Source organism: Hydra viridissima, unplaced genomic scaffold (genome assembly GCF_058129835.1).
Source record: "Hydra viridissima isolate aposymbiotic clone 2 unplaced genomic scaffold, HvirCarnegie_v1 scaffold_8, whole genome shotgun sequence".
Lineage (NCBI taxonomy): Eukaryota > Metazoa > Cnidaria > Hydrozoa > Anthoathecata > Hydridae > Hydra > Hydra viridissima.
Genome location: NW_028324307.1, coordinates 8,172,700 through 8,191,645, shown reverse-complemented (window position 1 = coordinate 8,191,645; position 18,946 = coordinate 8,172,700). Strand labels below are relative to the sequence as shown.

The following is an 18,946-nucleotide window of genomic DNA, read 5'->3' as shown; positions in this document are numbered from 1 at the left end:
AACGTTCAGATATTTTGGAACAGTTCTTTCTTGCTAATGACAACTTTGCAACATGCTATTACATGGGTATAGAAATTATACGAGTGGAGAAATCTACAAAAGGTTCCAAAAAGTGGTGGAACAAGTCTGCTAAATAAACAGCATTTGCTGCATCATTAGAAGACACATTTAATATTGTTCATGTTGATGCCGAGAGGCCGATGCAAAACCCAGAAAACAAACTTTTTCTTAAAACTCTGTTTAGAGATGAATGACACATAGAGCAAACAAACAAAAATTTTTTCAATAGAGCAAGTAAACAAAAAATTAGCTGTCAAGTTAAACCGTAAGCATGAAAATCAAGAGGCTATGAAAACCAGAGAAGTACAAGAGGGATGAAGAATGCTGTCAGCAACGATGAAGCGGCAGTTTTCAGAAAGAAAGTTGCAATTAAAGCGCAGAATATGACCGTGATGCAGCAGCAACACCAAGGACAAAACAAACTCTTCGAAAAAAATTTGTAGCCCGGTGTGAATTAGCTCTGAACTGCCGGTCAGTTTGACGTAATAGAGTAAAACATAGAAACGAAAATAATTCAAAGTTTAATGAAAGTTTTAGTTAAAATATTACTAATGATCACTTTAAGTTACTTGCTGTTATATCAGGGCAATATGAAAAAATAGATCACTTATTCTTGTTTGGGGTAAAGTTAATAAACGCCTATCAAACGTCCTTCTTTATAACTCTGAAAAGACCACGGCAAATGCAATTTTAAGATCGACAACTGGAAGCCAAGAATAAAATGATTTCTTTTGATACTTCAGCCAATAATTCTCGAATTCGCTATGGTACAGCAGCTCATACTAAAAAATAAGAATAGTAAGCTGCTTCATCTTGCATGTCGGTACCATGTTTTTGAAGTTGCTCTTGGAGATATACTCAACTCATAAGCTAGGCCGAAAGAAGGGTTGCTCTTATCCGTGACTTTAACTAATGAAAAAGTTCGATTAAATAATAGGTGTAGCAGTTTCTTCAAATTTGCTCCTTATCCATAATCTCTCAACTTTAATCCCTCGTTTGGAAAATATCTGGCTTTGTCATCCACTGGTTTGTCCCTTATTCTGTAATTTTCATATTTCTGTTATTTTTTCTGAGTCAGTTTTCACTTTATGATATCGTAACAGTTTTATACCTTTAATTATATGTAACCCGTCTCACAAGGATACAAAGATTGATGGCTTTAAGTTTAGAAAAATTTGTATCTTTCAATTTTGGACACTTAGGCAAAAGAACCCCTGGCGAACTCAACGTTAGCGGGAGAAAAAAATTAAGAATTATTGCAACTAAAAAAAACGTTATTTTATCAAATTTTTTTTTCACGATTGTATTAATCTAATAATACTTTTATTAATTGTAATCATTGTATTAGTCTTAGAATGATTTCTAATGAATCTCATAGAATATGTGGTGATCCATCTAAGTTTTTAATAAAATTTTTTTATTAATCAGATAAAAAAAAACGTTTTAAATTACAACGCATTTGAGCCGTCTTAAAACTTATTTTATCGATTGGATAATAAGTCGTTTAATTCTGATAGAAATTTGTTAAACCATAGGTACCAATGAAGTATTGAGTTTTAAAAGATGACTAGATATTTAGTAAGGAGAAATTCTGAAAAATATTTTTGTGATTGTTTTTGATGTCAATTAAGGCATTTTTCTATGTCCTGAATAATCCATACTCAGGACATCATTAAAATATTGTACTGAGTGTGGATTATCATCATTTGCAAATATTTCAACCGTAAATACAGATAATTTTTTAATCACTTATTCTTATCCAATTTCATGCTTTAGTAAAATGTTTGATAATCAGTCAATTTTTATCTTGTTTTATAATAAAAATAACTTTGAAATCAAGTGGGAACTGGGAATGTTTAAAGTTGTAAATATGCTATATTGTTAAAAACAATGAGGTTATAGTTTCTTTAAAAAAAAAAAAAAGAAATGGTATTAATAATATTGTCAATAAAAACTTTTAGGTAGTAACAACTGTCATATATTAATAGCAGTGTTATCAAAATATGTTTATCATCTAAATACATCCAAAAACTTCAATGTTTCAAAAATCTAATCTTTATAGTAATTTAAATCATAAATTTCAAACTAATGTAAGTTAATAAAGTATAACTTACATGAAATTTAAGAAATTGGTAAAGATTTCCTGGTAGCTAATTGTATTACTATTCAGAATAAAAAAAAAAAAAACTAAAAAGGCCAAGGCTGCACTTTTCACATCATAGCCCCTCAAAAATATTGCTACTGAGTAAAAAGGACATCCTTTATTTTAATGTGTGAATAGCTTATAACTTAAATTACATGTTTACTTTTTTTATTATATACATTTTATATTTGAATATTACCTAAATTAGGATATTATGAATATTAACATTCATTAACATTCTTTAAGTTTAAGTTTTGACATTTTTGTTTTAATTTCATGCTGAAATACAAAAAAAAATTTCAGGCTATACAAATGTTATACATTTAATTTCATGCTGAAATACAAAACACATTTCCTGTTAATTCTTGTACATTTTGAGTACAGTCAAATGATTATTTCAGTGAATATTTTTGTAATCATGAATAATAAGGTTGCAGTATTACATTGGAATTCTTTTTTCTGTTTTGTGTTTAGGTGTTGTATACTCATCAAAAGTTGAAAAAGCAGAAAACATGGCAGGTATCAAATTACATTTCTTGAATAAAAAGTTTAGGTTAAATATTTTGTGCTAAGAAATTCAAATTTTTAATAGTTGTAGTTAATGAGTTGTTCAAGTTTCTAAAACTGATTACATACAAAAAAAAAAAAAAAAAGATAACTCAGAATTAAAATCATTTAATATAAACATGGAATCCAGAGAAATTTTAATTAGAGTGTTATAAATTTTTTTTTTTACATTCAATGGAGTTCATTGTTGATGACGTAGTAAATGTGAATACTTTTTTTCCTGATGAAAATTGTATATAATTGTAATTATAAAAATACCATGTGAGAAAACAAAAAACTTTTTTGGTGACAAATGTTTTTCTGATATTGAAATATATCTATATATGTATATATGTGTTTACATGTGTATGTGTAGAGATATACATGCATACATACATACATACATACATACATACATACATACATACATACATACATACATACATACATACATACATGCATGCATGCATGCATGCATGCATGCATACATACATACATACATATATACATATATTATATATATATTATATATATATATATATATATATATATATATATATATATATATATATATATATATATATATATATATATATATATATATATATATATATATATATATATATATATATATATTAGATCTCTTTTTCTTGCCTCTTGTTTTAGGATGGTTTTTTAACAATTCTTCAGGATAGCAAAAAGGTATGTAAGTTTTATTTGTTCTTAGCTAGTCAACTGTTGCATTTGAACTTGTTTTTCTAATGAAGGTAGCAATCATTCAAGATTTAAGAAGAATATTTTCTTTTTCTTTTCAACAAGGAAAGTTAAAACTATTCATAAACAATATAGTCAGCATAAACAATGTAGTCAGCATAAACAATGTAGTCAGCATAAACAATGTAGTCAGCATGTTTTTTGGTCTAACCTTATTAAAGTTAAAAATCCTGCGAAATACAACTTTTAACTTTAAATAATTCCAGAGCTCAGTATAACCTAGGCCTTGTTGTGCCTGTTCACCTTGTCAGGTATAAATGGGTCATTTTTTAAAAGGATAACAGTTATAATTGATCTTTTTAATTTAAATTTGTTACCTGGATATATTTTATTAAATGAGAAAAAACAACTGTAGATCAACTTAGTAAATCATCAACTTACAAACTTTAGTAAACCTTTTTCAATGCTTCATATATAAAATTTATAAAAGTGTATGAAGCATAGAAAATAATTTACAATAAGTTGTATCTTTTTAAACTAGCTAGTTGTGCAATAAATTTAGTTGTAAAAAGATTATTAATCACTACATATATTTACTAGAATTATTAAACAATCATATTTAATGTTATAATATGTAATGTGTGAAATCATGCACATAACAGTTAGCCAAATGACTTATTGACAAAAATTAATTAGATAATTTTAGTTGTCAAATTGGGCTGCAATCTTATAAAGCTATTTATGCATATTGCAAATATTTTTTAATAACTCCAAAGAGGGAATTACACTGTCTGTGTCAAAAATGTTCCAAAGGGATTCTTAGGTGGTTTTTAATAAAATTTGCCTTCTAAACCTGAATCAAGCATTCATATTTCTCAAAAATATTTTGATATACAGATTGAGCACTCCAGATAACATTAGAGAGCTAATTGTCTATTTGACTATGAGCACAATTGGTTGTCTAGTGCATGCTTGTCCCCATATGACGGTCAGCAAGAGTGATTTTGTATTTCTATTATTTATTATTACAGTATTTAAAGTATATTTGTGAAACTTTATTCATCATTGTCAATTTTTTTACAAACAAATACATCAGCTAAATAATTTATATTTCTTAAAAATAGATAAAAAACTTTGTATCTATTTTTATGAAATAAAAATAATAAAAAAATAATGTATTGTTAAAAACATTCCTATTAGATTCTGATATGTGTGTAGAAAGGTAACTTTTAGTGACAATCAATACACTTAACCTTATAGTAAAGTCTCTTTACCATGCATATTTTGGAATATGTCTGGGCGATCAAAATAAAAGCTGCAAAGCCTGTACATATATGTGGTGACCTGAAGGTGAAAAAAAATTTCATAAGTTTTTTCTTATTATTACTTCCTTTATAAACATTTTTACCAATCATGGGTAATTTTTCAAAAATGAAAAACTTTCTTTTGCCACTGTTTCAGTATGTTGTACACTGTTCAGTATGTTGTTCAAATTATCAAATATTTTAAGGAATTTTATTTTCCAAATACCAATGGCACAAAAATATAATAAATATTAGTTTCCCCCTTCCCCTAATAAACTTAGTCAAAATTATCTTTACCAAAAAATAAGAGTTCTTAGAAGCTATGTAAGTGCAAGCATATAGACAGTTTCACATTTTAACTTACTTATATTTAATGTATTTTTGGATGAATCCTTTATTTCAGTTTGTTGGCCTTCTATTTGGGATGCGAGGGGGCTACACAAAATATCCTTCCTTCTTGTGCCTATGGGATAGTCAGGTTGATAGTCTTCTCTATGAGCAGAAATGTTAGCCATCTTAAAGGGCATTCAAAATTGGCAAATACAATGTAGTTGTAAGAAAATATTTTACTATCTCCTCTCCATGTAAAACCTGGCCTGGTGAAGTACTTTGTAAAAACTTTTAAGTATCTACTGCAAATATTCCCACAGATCAGTGATGCAAAGCTGAACACAGGCTTATTTGACAGACTTCAAATTAAAACCCTGATAAAGAGCAAAATTTTTGATATCACAATGTAAATCATTGAACAACGTGTATAACAAGTGTTTAGTAATTGTCAGTGTTCTGGATAATAAAAAAAGCTTGGAATATCTCACATGTAAATGAGATTGTTAAAAGCTTCAAAATACTGGGAGCTTGCATCTTAATAAAATTACATTTCCTCAATTCACATCTTGACTAGAAAACTGTGGAGATCATAGCAAGGAACCAGGGGAAAATTTTCACTAAGGTATAAAAATGATGGAGACCAGATATCAAGGATGCTGGAATATCAACATGTTAGCTAACTGTTATTGGTGTCTTCAATCCACAAACCAATATTGTTTCACAAGTGGAAGTCATTAAGGACTTCTTTCTTTGAGAAATAGATTTTTTACAGCCTTGGGTAAGTTCATAAGTTTTAAGTAAAATTTAATTTAAAAAGTAGTTAAACTGAGTCACAATTTTTTTGAAAAATGATGTTTTTTTTTAAAATAATGAGTGTGCTGTATCTCTAAAGTCTGACCTTGTTGAGCAAAAAGGATGGCTGATGGATTTGGATTTTGGAGGTCAATTTTGTTTAAGGATTACTTGGTGAAAAAAAACCTATCTAAGAAACCCCTCCCAGGAAAAGCATTTTTTTTTTCATATGCAAGCCAGGTTATCAATCAAAAAACGATTATTAATGATGCTTTGATAAAGTCAGGTTTAGTTGGTGCGAAATTGTTTGTCTTGAGAAAGTTTTTTTTACTTGTATTAGAATATTTTCCAATTTGATAGATTCAGAATAACTAGTAAAATTGGTCTCTTTGATGAAATCAAAGATAAAAAATGTATTAGTCATAACTGTCAATTGTTGTCTCACTGCAGTTAGCTTAAATAAGCGTGTTACAAAAAATGTTACTTAGATCTATCAATAAAAAGAAAAGTCTGGTGATGTCTTTTTTTTAACAACTTTATTCATCGGTGAAAAGTTCTGTAGCTCAAAATCTTCACTTTAATTTCCACAAAAAGTCACTAATCATTCAAAGTGAATGCTTATGTTGAATTCACGTTGAAAAGTATTGTGAGATGCATGTTCAGCAAACAAGAAAAAATATGCTATAAATATTTATTTAAAAAAAAATCAACTTTTTATTATTATTATTAAAATTATTATTATTAAAATATTAATTAATGAAATCTAACTAAGACATGTATATATGTATGTGTGTATATATATGTGTATGTATGTATGTATGTATGTATGTATGTATGTATGTATGTATGTATGTATGTATGTATGTATGTATGTATGTATGTATGTATGTATGTATGTATGTATGTATGTATGTATGAATTCATTCATGCATGCATGCATGAATGCATGCATGCATGCATGCATGAATGTATGTATGTATGTATGTATGTATGTATGTATGTATGTATGTATGTATGTATGTATGTATGTATGTATATATATATATGTATATATATATATATATATGTATGTATATATATATATATATATATATATATATATATATATATATATATATATATATATATATATATATATATATATATATATATATATATATATATATATATATATATATATATATATATATTCCAATAGAAGGAAAAAGCAAGTCCTGTGAGATTTTAGACCAATCAGGTAATAAGAACCCAATAATGTACCCCAATACCTCTGGCTGAGGCAGCAACATTACATATTTTAGTGTTAAAAAAGCAAAATATTAGATAAATGAATGATGCAATCCATACAAAGCCATGATTGATTTTAAAATATAATTGCTATTATAGTTTAACTAGTTTTCTTAATTTAGTAAGTATTGTTTAGAACACTTTTTGTAAAGTTAAATAAAAAAAATAAACAGTCTTGTCTCTTTTTATGGAAATTGGAAATTTCCTAAAAAAGAGACAAGACTGTTTATTTATTTATTGTTGGCAATAAATCTAAACAGTCAGATATCATTGAATTTCTGCTGAGGGGCTCCTTGCTCCTTTTAAATTAAGCCCTTCTGAATTCACTAATGCCAGTGATGGGTTTTAAGAGGGGTCAAATGATGGTCAAAGTCAAGAGCTTTAATAACAGGATTCCGATTGTCTATCTTGTTTATAAGCAGATGTTCAGCATTCGCAACATCAAAAGGGCTTGATAGATCCATCCTTTTGATGAGTGAATCCCACTATGAAGCGAGAATGACTGTGTATTTTTTTGTCTTTGCTTTTCAATACATCCAAAATCCCAATCACATGGCATTTGTCTATGTCCTAGGAGTAGATAGTTTACATGCACTGTTGTCAGAAACGGACTTTTGTTTACAATGCCCTGCAGATATGTAAAAATGTACAGACTCTTGTTCTGCAAGAAGCATTTATCCATAAACAAGATAAGCTTTGATATGGAATTATAAAGTGTAGAAATATAATGATCTAGACAAGAGATCACCTCATTAGGATCTTTGGCTGCAAAATGTTCTGCATAAAAATACATTTTTTGCTGAATTATTCAGATTGTCATGAATACACAAATTATTTATTCAAAGTTATCTCTTATAGTGCTCTTGTTCAAAACCAGTTAAAAGCAGTGGCAGGTTTTTTCAAAATGCAAGTTGCTGTAGTGTCTTGACTTAGCTTTGAAGCTAAAGTGGATCTGTGATTAGTATAATAGATACTTCAGCTTTCCTGCTGTGATGTTCATACTGTGTTTTCAGGTCTTCCAAAAAAACATTGCTATTTGCTTTTTCAACAGACTTTTTTTAGCTATAAATCTCTCACAATTATTGCAAATGTCATAATAAGAAAATCCAAACTTAATATTGAGTTTACAAATGTCATGGTATGACTAGTATTTTCATTTCTTTTTCAGATCAGGATTATCATCTATAGATAAACAATGCATTTCACCAACAAACAAAGAAGCATCAAAGTTTTTCTATGCCGATTTTTTAATCTGCTGTTGTGGCTTTCATGTGCAAGAACCATTTTTATGTGGTCACAAACATACTTTCAAATATCTTCATCAATCTCTTTATGATTGCTATGTTTTGTGCATCCATCTGCAAGCTTAAAAGAAAAATTAAGTACTTTTCTTTTTATTCTTGATTCTTTTATACCATGCATACCAAGTAATGTTGCTTTTCATATCAAAACAGTTTGTTCCTGGGCAGTAACAGAATAAGAAAACTGCTTTACTCATTAGCATCTATATTTCATGGTTTAGAAGTATTCCACTGTCAAGATTTACACTTATGCATCTCCATAGGTACATATTTTAATCCTTATGATCCTTGAAAATCTCTCATCTTCAGCAAGTTTTGTGAAGCATTTTCAACAACATTCCACAATGAAAGGTTCCTTTGATGGCTTGAGCTTTTTACCATAAGGTTTAAGTGCTTTAGAAAAGATATGTATATTTTTTTAGTATTAATTTTATAATTTTGAACTCAGTAATAAAAATTGTTAACACAAAATATAATAAGCTACTTAAAAAAACAAGAAAAAAGTGCAATATTGTAATATAAAATCATGGTATTAATATACTTTTTCTGATTCAATTAAATTTAATATTATTACCAGTAGATCTAATATATATGACTAGATCTAATATAATACTTAAATACTATTTTAAATAACAATAAGCCCAATACTAATTAAGTAGCAAGAGCTAAACGTTAATCTAAAAATACATAACATTCCTACTAACAGACTAATAGTAGTCTAACAGAAACTGTGAAAAAAATGATTAAATTGGTAAAGTTAAGAACGTTTAGCACTGAAACACTGGAGTTAATTATTTTTTGTTTACAAAATCTGTTTTTTTTTTTTTTTTGGTTTGCTTAAATAGGGAACTTAGGTACATAGATAAGCATCTTTATTTATACAGTATGTAAAGTTTAACTAGAAATATAGCAATGGCTACTTGGTTTGATTTTGAAAAAAATGTGGCTTAAGTACTGTAGCTTTATGGTCTTCAAATATTGTTTTGATTTTTCTTATTGTTTGGTACCTTGCCTGTCTCATTTAAACACTCACATGGTTTTTAATAAATAAAAGCAAGAAGGTTATTGTATGCATTGCTTAAGCAGATGAAAAATTGATGTTTGTGCATTTTTTTTTTTTTAAATAAATGTAAAGCAATAATATTTCATTAACATATTTATTAAACAATCATTTATTGTTATTTAACATTAGAACAATTTGATATTCTGATCCTTACACTATATGTATAATTACTTACTTTAGTAAGGTTTCCTTTTTTGCATTTGAAAATTATTTTACTTTCATCAGATCCCAATATCTTCATTTTCATTTGAAAATGACATTGATCATGTTTTTTCAATACTCTCATATTTAATCTATTGAACTATTTTATTGAGTTTACAGAATTACTATGAATCTACAATAACAAAAAAAATAAAAATACTTAAAATGTGCTTTAAAAATTCAGCAAATTATCTATGTTCTTGAATATATCCTTAAACTTTTTATTTATATGTTTGTAATTAATTAAAGTCATTGATATTTCAAGAAATATATTTCATGCATCATCCTAACTACATTGCATGTTTGTATGAAATTTTCTATTGGGTCAGTGTTGTTGAAGAAGTTAACAAGGAAGACATTAAAGTTAGATTCATGTATTCACTACATGAACTTGGAACATGTATACACATGGAACTACAAGAAACTTTCCAAAAAGAGTGAGTGTTAGATATCAGCAAATGACTTTAGTGCATGTAGAGTTGTTAAGAAATGTCACAGAACTAATGTTAAAGCAGATTACTTTAATTTGATGCTGCAAAAAGATAATAATCTTTTTAATTCTTGTTTGTTTTGTTTTTAATTCTTGTGTGTTGTAGCTAAAAAATGTACCATATACACAATCAAATGCCTTTAAGATTTTTATGGCATCTGTAAAATAAAGGAGATAATTCTGTTTTAATTTATTTTTTCTAAACAAACATAACAATTACATATTATGCTATGGCTAAGGGTTTTAACTATGGCATGGTTATTACTTATGTTAGGACAATGCCAAATTCTTTGCAATCTTCATCCTATTTTGAATTAATACGTAAGTTTCTAAAATATTCTATTGCCATAAATAATATTGTAATAAAAGGTTTATATTAAGATGTATTTATACTTTATCTTTAACTATTGTTTAACTTACAGGCTGTCCTTAGTGATAGTAGTGGTATATCTATTGATTCACTATTTTTAACTACAGATCAGGTAATTTAATTTTTTAGAAGTAAAACATTTTTATTTTGCATTTTTAAAATAGCTAATTATATGTTTTGACTAATTATTTTAAGTTAAGAAATGCTTTAAAATGTTCACACACACAAAAAAATTATATTTTAGTTGTGTAAAGGTTATGAGCTTGAAAGTGAAAAGTTTCTTATAACAATTGAAGAAAAAGAAAATGAGTCAAAAAAAGTACTCGAGTCAAAACCTGTTTTTCAAGAATCCAAAGCATCATGGAAACCAGCAAAGGTGAGTTTTCACTTTTTTTTCTTTGATTCTCAGTAAAAATTAACTTTAATAGCAGGTGTTCCGAAACTAGAGCATTTTTAATGTTGCAGAAAAGACATGGGTTCTTTAGGAGATTTATGAGATTAACAATATTTTTTATTATTTCACTTTTTGTTAGAAGTTCAATTAACAATAAAAATCTTTTCCTGGTTTTATTGACAAATTATCTGCTTTTTAAATTATTGTGATTTTTTATTAATTAGAAAAAAGATTTTTTATTACATAATTAACTTTTTTCTTTAATCTTATGATAATTTTTTTCTTTTTTTTTTTTCTTCTGATTGTGTTCTGATGATGTCATTTTTTGTTTTAGAAACATAGCTTTGAAAATAAAACTCAAAAGAAACCTTGTATTCAAACGAATGTTGAAAGAATCAGCCAAGATTGTCTAGTTAAAAGATCATCTCCTCTTGATCAAAGCCTCACATCTTTAAATAGTTCAAATTCACATGGTCTTTTAGGCACAAAAAATTTTAAACAGTTTTCATCTTATGACAAGTGATTATTCTTGTTTACTTTTTGATTTTTTGTTCGACTATTAAAAGGTTTATGATTTTTATTCGACTTTAATAAATGAAATTTTGAGTTTTGTGAAATTCCTTTGCAGCTTTTATAAACATAAATTTTTGGACAAAGTTTGCTTATTTGAAAATGATCGTTATAGAACAATCGAGGCAGAGAATAAACTTCAAGTGAACGACAGAAAGAGGAACGTGTGCGATATTATTGCATTGTTTGATTGTTGTGATGAAAGAGAATCTGTTAACTATTATAAAAAGAAAATTTCTCAGAAGTCCTTAGAGTGCAAAGGCGCTCAAAAAATGAAAGAACAAAACAATGATACGGCGATAGAACAAGTGCCTCTAAAGGACTGTATTCTTGAGGTCAGCCCCATTATTATTGACAAAGCTTTTTTAAAAACGACAAACCAATCGATATTTTCTGATTGCAGGATCGTTGATGATCAATAGGCACATTTATTCTTGATAAGCCTAATTTTGTTTTCGTAATGCCGCAGTACTATTGGTTCTAGTGACGAACTTTTCAATCATGTTTATTGCTTTTTGTTGTATCAAATTTTTTCATCATGAGTTGTATTTCAAACTTTTTTTAACATCCGGGACAGATTTTGTTAGTCATTTTGGCAAGTTTGAAGGGTTGCTGGTTACACTAAGAGAGGTTTGTGTTATAATTCATATTCTTTTATCGTAAAACGAAAGTTTCTATTTTAGACTTCATTCAAAGAAAGTGATCAAAAACTAAAATCTAGTTTTAAACCTGCAAAGTGCATCTATAAAAGTAATATTCTTTCACATGCTTCTGAGAGATCTATTGGTAATTTTTCATCTGCAAAAGCCATAACAGCTATGAATAATCAATTATCAATGTGCACTGAATTCGAATACAAAGATTGCTTCAATTCTGATATGTCAACGAATGTTAATAATGGAACTCAGGGAAAAGCTAATTATTTGAAACAGATGTGTGGGAAATCGTTTTCCGTCCCTCTGTTGCCTAACATGCCTAGTTCGACCTTTTTTTTTCCTTCTCACGACGATGTTAAAAACAAAAAAGTACCCAAACGACAAACCATTATCCCTGTGCGCTTTGACTCAGTTACAAGTTACAAGCAAGTATTTAAGTCAGCATTAATGGAACATTTAAATATCGTCTTATTCAGTGTTGCCATCAAATACTTTGAAGCATTAGCATGCGTGGATGTTTCAGCCATTACAAAAGATTTATGTTTAAAAGGATCCTACACTACAGTACCCAGTTGCGAGCATGGTCTTACGGTTATGCGAACAGTACAAAAGGACGGAAAAAATAAAGGACGCACCTTTTTCTGTTGCTCATCAACATCTCAACCGAAATGTAATTTTTTTGTCTGGGTTGATGAAACAAGCAAATGCAATAAGTTTTCTACTGGAGCTAAAACCCCAATTTTGGACCAGACGAGTGCAGTTGCCTACTTAAACTCAAAAGGAGTCGAAGTTTATTTTGGTGTAAAATTTTTACGAAAAACTCATGGTCATTCTTCGAAAGTAACATTGTTCCTTCTTTTACCAATAAAAAAACCGGCTTTACGATATAACAAAGATGATTTGTGGGTTGTTTCTAAGACATTTGATTTTAAATGTGAAACAACATTTATTGCAAAGAGTGTTTTTTACGGACCGAATTCTGTTGGCGAGTTAGAGGTTTCTCCACTATCTGGATATTCCCGTGGTGATTGGCACAATGGGGAAGTCTGCTACGCTATACAAGCATACAATGCGTCCAGTGAACTTGTTTGTTGTTCCAACCTTGATCATTTTTTGAATCCTATTGACGTACCCATTCTCAGATACTTAATTGAAAGTCCCTCTTTAACAAAAAAGCGCAATATTTATCAGTCTGATCCTTTTAAAATTAAACTTCCTGCATCAGGTGTTCTTGAATTGTTAAATGAAACTGTGCATAGTTATAATTTAAACCAGGATCAAGCCGCAGCTTTAGAAGGAATTGCGAACATGTTTTTAAAAGATGATCGTGTGATCCTAATTCATGGAGTTTTTGGATCAGGTTTGGATCAGTTTTCTTTTGCATTTTAGCTGTGTTCAAAAAATTTGTAGTAACTGAAAAGACTTTTCAGTTTCTTACTCGAATTAATGTAGAAACCGGTAAAATTCACAGAAGAATATTTGTAGCAACATTTAACTTATTTCTAAGAGCAATTCTTCTAACGTCCGTAAACCTAAAATACTCAATTTAACGTTGTTTTTTTTTTGTGTTTTTTGACTGTTCAATAAAACAAAAGTACCATTTTCATTTGCACTTTTCTTGGAAATTAAATCTGATAATTATATGTGTTTCGACATTTACTGATACGGTTAATTTTCAGCTACACTTATATCTACTTTCATATTGAGCTGTGGAAAGCGTTGTACTGAGAAAGATGTTCAAGATAACGAATGTTCACCAGCTAGACAAGTCTAAAAGATTGTATGCTCAGCAAAACAGTACATAAAATATACTTCTACTAAGTTCATACAGGAGTTGAATTTGGCTGCTAGTACTGTAAAAACAGCGTTTTTTTCGAGGAACGCTTCAATTGACCTTTAAAAAAAAAAAAGATATAAGGTCTGGTTTTGTCTTGCAAGGTTCTGCTGGTACTCATCAAAATATCAGAAGAATGCCATGAACAGCTTCAAGATTGTTCGGAATAATGGGATTTTTGAAATATTTCGAGAACCACTTAATCAATTTTTATTGTTTTAAAGAAATTCATTTCCAAATACAGTAAAGCTTTTAGAAAATATCATCGAGCTAGTCACAATATGATCGAAATTTTACGAAAACTGTAGTCCAAAAGATAACAGTTTTCGTAAAACTTCGTGATGTCACCCCTCAATTTTGGGAAAATAAAGCCCACTGCAATTTTTCCCTCTTTACTCAGCTCGCGTTTCATTTGCTCAAGATTTTTGAATTGGACGAAGCTGTGGCATGTTTGATAGATTCATGTTTTTAAGAGAAAATCGAAGCCATTTTGTTGATACAATTCGATTACATTTCTTGACTAATAGCAATATGTAAGAGAGGGGGAAGAGGGGGTACATCATCATGCTTTTGGATCATAGGCATAAGTCGCTTCTTAGAACATTTTCAAGTAAATTTCTAAGTTCGTGAAAATAGGCTGAGTCTTGAAACCACACGAACAAATGGCTTGCCAAACCATAACTTTATTGCCAAGACTTTTGATTTTAATTGCTTTTAGCAAAACCTCAAGCTATGTTCCTTTCGAGATAGTATAAAATTGCTGGCCTGGGAGTGTCGAACAGTCGAGTTTGCAGTAGGTTTTGTTATCAATTGTATTGCACTTTTGATTTCCTCGAACCTTCTCTCGTTGCAGTTTTTGAGCCGTGGATTCGTATCACATACATATACATACATATACATACATACATACATACATACATACATACATACATACATACATACATACATACATACATACATACATACATACATACATACATACATACATACATTCCTTCCTACTTTTTTCCTATCGAAATACTTGAAGCATTACGATTTTTAAGCTATTTGCCCAAAATGAATTTTCTCACATCTACTTGTAAACACATTTTCTTTGTTTACAATCAACTTTTTTAAAACTACTTTTTTATTATTTAAATGAGAGATGAATTTGCTTTAAAATAATTTTAAAATGACCAAAATCCATTAAGTGGTTCTCAAAATATTTTTAAAAATGCCAATATTCCGAAGCACACTAGAATGATTCCAAAAAATAGGTTTTCAGTCATCTGAATCCTATAGAAAACCTATGGGCTATGATATTAAAAAGCAATTTTTAAAAAGAAGTTCACCATAAAAACTAAATTTTGGGAGGTGTACATTACTTGCAGACTTAATGCAGCGTCGTTGTTCAGCCGTTACTTAAAATGCTGTAATAAACACTTAACATGTTTTTACTGCAAATTCCGTTATTTGATAGCAGTCTTGTTTAAGTAAAAGTTAATGACTATTATTTGAACAATGAAACAAGTTTGAGAAATTTATATCTTGAAGTTGAAAATGTTTTACTAACTCTGGAGTATTAAACTATTTTTTGTTTAAAGTCAACACATCTTAAAATATTAAAAATAATGATTTTTTTTTCTTTTTTGCAAAAACAAGATAAAACACTCCATTTCTGAAAACTTGAAAACTCACTGCTATCAGTTTGAGCACAGCTGTAAAACACTTGTGATCTATTTTATTGTACAGCTTGTTAATTATTTTTTGATCATTTTTTATTATTAAAAATAAAATCGTTTTTTTTTCTCATTTTCTCTAATTTTAATAGGGAAGAGTTATTTGTTGTCGACAGTTGTTGTATTCCTTACTCGTTTATTTTTAATGATCAAAACACATGGCGGTGGAAAGATCAAAGTATTAGTATCTTCAGCAACAAACGTGGCGGTCGATAGAGTTCTTCAAGGATTGTTAGATATAGGTTTACTTTTTAGTAATTGTTTTCTTTTTTCTTTTTTTGTTAAATGTTTCTTTTAGCTTCCTGAATTAATCCTCTTAAAGTAATTAATCTTGTATTAATTAATCTTGTATTAATTATTAATTAATCTTGTATTAACATCCACCTCTTGTATTAATCACTTTTTGTACAATAAAAATTGTAATAAACTCGTAATATGCCATTCGAGATATTTTTAGGTTTTGAGAGCTTTGTTCGTGTCGGAAGTGTCAAAAAGATAGCTAAAAGCATACTTCCTTATACCGTCCACGCGAGTGAAGAAGAAGATAACGAGTTGCGCGAGTTAAATGATATTCTCAAAACTGACCTAAGTGTAAAAGACAGGGGTAAGGTCGATGAAGTAAAGAGAGTGTAAAAAAAGCCTTTTTATACCATTAATTAACAGCATGTTAAATTAGCAAGTAAAAGCTTTTCAAGTTTAGTTTTGAAACAATTTTTATGTTTTCTATATTCCAGGGTATGTTCGCAAAGCAATAGAGCATCACAAGCTTGGAGTCAACAGAAAGAAATTAGCTGATGTCAATGTAGTTGGAGTCACGTGTGCTGCCTGTGTCTTTCCTTATTTACAAAAACTTGAATTTAAAGTTCAACTTCTCGATGAATGCACTCAGATGCTGGAGCCTCTTTGCATGCTTCCTATTGCACGTTTTCGCTGCGAAAGACTGATATTAGTTGGTGACCCGAAACAACTGAGTCCAACAATTCAAGGGTCTGAATCAGAGCACAAAATGGGTCTTGAGATGACACTATTTGAACGAATGCAAAAACTTTCTTTAAACACTTACATCTTGCGGACACAGTATCGATGTCACCCGAGCATAAGTTCGGTATGCAACCAAATGTTTTATGATAATAAGTTATTGGACGGCGTAACTGCCGACGAACGTCAAAAAATAATTGATTGGCTTCCAACTTTGTCTTTTATTGATGTTGATGGACATGAAAAATGCGAGTTGGAGAACAGTTACTGTAATGTTAGTGAAGCGCATTTTGTTGTACGGTTACTTGAATTGATTTTTAAGACTGGAATAGATCCATACCAAATCGGTGTCATTACACAATATAAGTCCCAAGTTGCAAAAATAACTAGTTTTCTAAGAGAAAGTAAATCAAGCTTTACTTCCAGCGATTTAAAAGCAATTCAAATGTCCACAGTCGACGCTTTTCAAGGGGCTGAGAAGGAAATTATCATTCTATCATGCGTCCGTAGTCAACATATTGGATTTATTGATTGTCCATTCCGTACAAATGTTGCTCTCTCTCGCGCTAAACGTCATCTGGTCGTTGCTGGCAATAAAACATTATTAGCTGGCAATACCTGCTGGTCTGCTATCTTGAATATATGTAAACTTAAAGATGCTATAATTGTGAAATCTGATGAATTTTTGAAAGACGTTGAGAAAAGAATCGTTAACTAGTCGCTGTAAAACAATTTTGTTCCAGGTGTTACGAATTTGAACTTTGATAAATTTTGAAAGCGTGTGCACTTCAATATTTCTTTCTTCCTGTTTTGATCTCATTGATATTTTAACAACAAACGGTGGTTTGTATACTTTTTAAAAATAATTTTTACTGCGTTTTTTTGTTTTATCTTTCAAATCCGCAAAACATTTTGCAAGAAGCGAATTCAACAAACTGATTTTGAGATGATCAGGTCTGCATGGTATCTCATAAAAGCACTATGTTAAAAATATTAGCTAAATGTATACTTTTAAACATATGCTTAAAATTTTGTCTTTGGAAAAACATTTCACCATATCGTTAACTCCAACAACATTTTAAAACTAAATTTAGCATAATTAAAAGTGTAAGCGCATTAATACAATATTTTTGGAATAATGACTATTGGAGCTAGAGCATCCTGCCATCGGAAATTGCGTAATTGCGTAAATTTCGATGAGAGAAATAGTTTATAAAGGTGGTTCCGATGTGATACGATGGTGAGGAATGGTATCACATTTGAGCTGCGATGTAGTCCGAGGCCGATGGCGAGATTTCACAATAAATCGTATTTACAGTGAAACTCGTAATATTGTGATATTTCCGATGTATTTATCTGTAATTACGAAGTTTTCGCAAAATTTTGCAAACCATCAGAAAATAAAAAGATTAAATTTTTTTTTTACATTTTATTTACATTTCATAAGCCATTGTAAACACATCGGAATATTTTTTTTCATTTAATTTATATTTGTTACAAAATTACAAAAAATTATCAAATAATTGATTCAGGTGATGAGTTTCCACCACTGCGGCTGTCATACATTTCATCTGGTACATCTATTTGCTTTGACCTGTGAATAATTCTCTTTAATAAAAACTAAGATTTTGAGTGTTTAATAGACTGCCGTTTGGCACTTATAATATTGCCACCTGTAGAAAACATCCTTTCTGATGAAGCTGATGTCACTGGTATACACAGATGGTCTCTTGCAACAGCTGACAACACTTGAAATTCCTTTTCATGCTTCTACCATTGTAGTGAATTCACATTATAACTTTGTGCAGGCAATTCCATGTATTTAATTATTTCAATTTCCATTGGGGGACATTTCAGCTTCGATGGTGAAGTTTTCAACATTACTTGCTCCTGAATGATATCAAACAGTTCATCAACCTCAGCTTTATCCAATTCTTCACCATTTTCCACTGTCTGAATTCAAGTGTTGTTGGATGATTTTCCACCAAAAAATTTGTCATTTCTAACAATTTGTCTGTGTCTTTTGTGATAGGTTTGACACCAACACCTCTTTTAGATTGGTTAAAAAAATTTCCATAGTTGTAATATTTATAATTTATGCCTTTTTCTGGTAGGCGAGTTTCTAATTCTGACTGGAAGTTTTTCAAAAGTGCTTTAAGAACTAATGAATCCCAATGTCCTTTTTTCACAGAACA

The 18,946-nt window shown here is 29.4% G+C and overlaps 1 protein-coding gene across 2 annotated transcripts; it reads left to right on the top strand.

Annotated features, from left to right (window-relative positions):
• Positions 1-1,438: 1,438 nt before the first annotated feature.
• LOC145186626 (5'-3' DNA helicase ZGRF1-like) lies at positions 1,439-17,631 on the top strand. Of its 2 annotated transcripts, XM_090095388.1 has the most exons (11): positions 1,439-1,638; positions 2,678-2,722; positions 3,416-3,451; positions 10,654-10,713; positions 10,846-10,977; positions 11,330-11,514; positions 11,681-11,900; positions 12,249-13,581; positions 15,866-16,015; positions 16,231-16,377; positions 16,508-17,631. In XM_090095388.1, the coding sequence occupies exons 1-11, from the start codon at positions 1,624-1,626 to the stop codon at positions 17,467-17,469; spliced, it is 3,285 nt and encodes a 1,094-aa protein (XP_089951514.1). In that variant the 5' UTR covers positions 1,439-1,623; the 3' UTR covers positions 17,470-17,631. The 2 variants fall into 2 exon arrangements, with proteins under 2 accessions (XP_089951514.1, XP_089951515.1); XM_090095389.1 differs by lacking the exons at positions 1,439-1,638; positions 2,678-2,722; positions 3,416-3,451 and adding an exon at positions 5,284-5,875.
• The last annotated feature ends 1,315 nt before the right edge of the window (positions 17,632-18,946 follow it).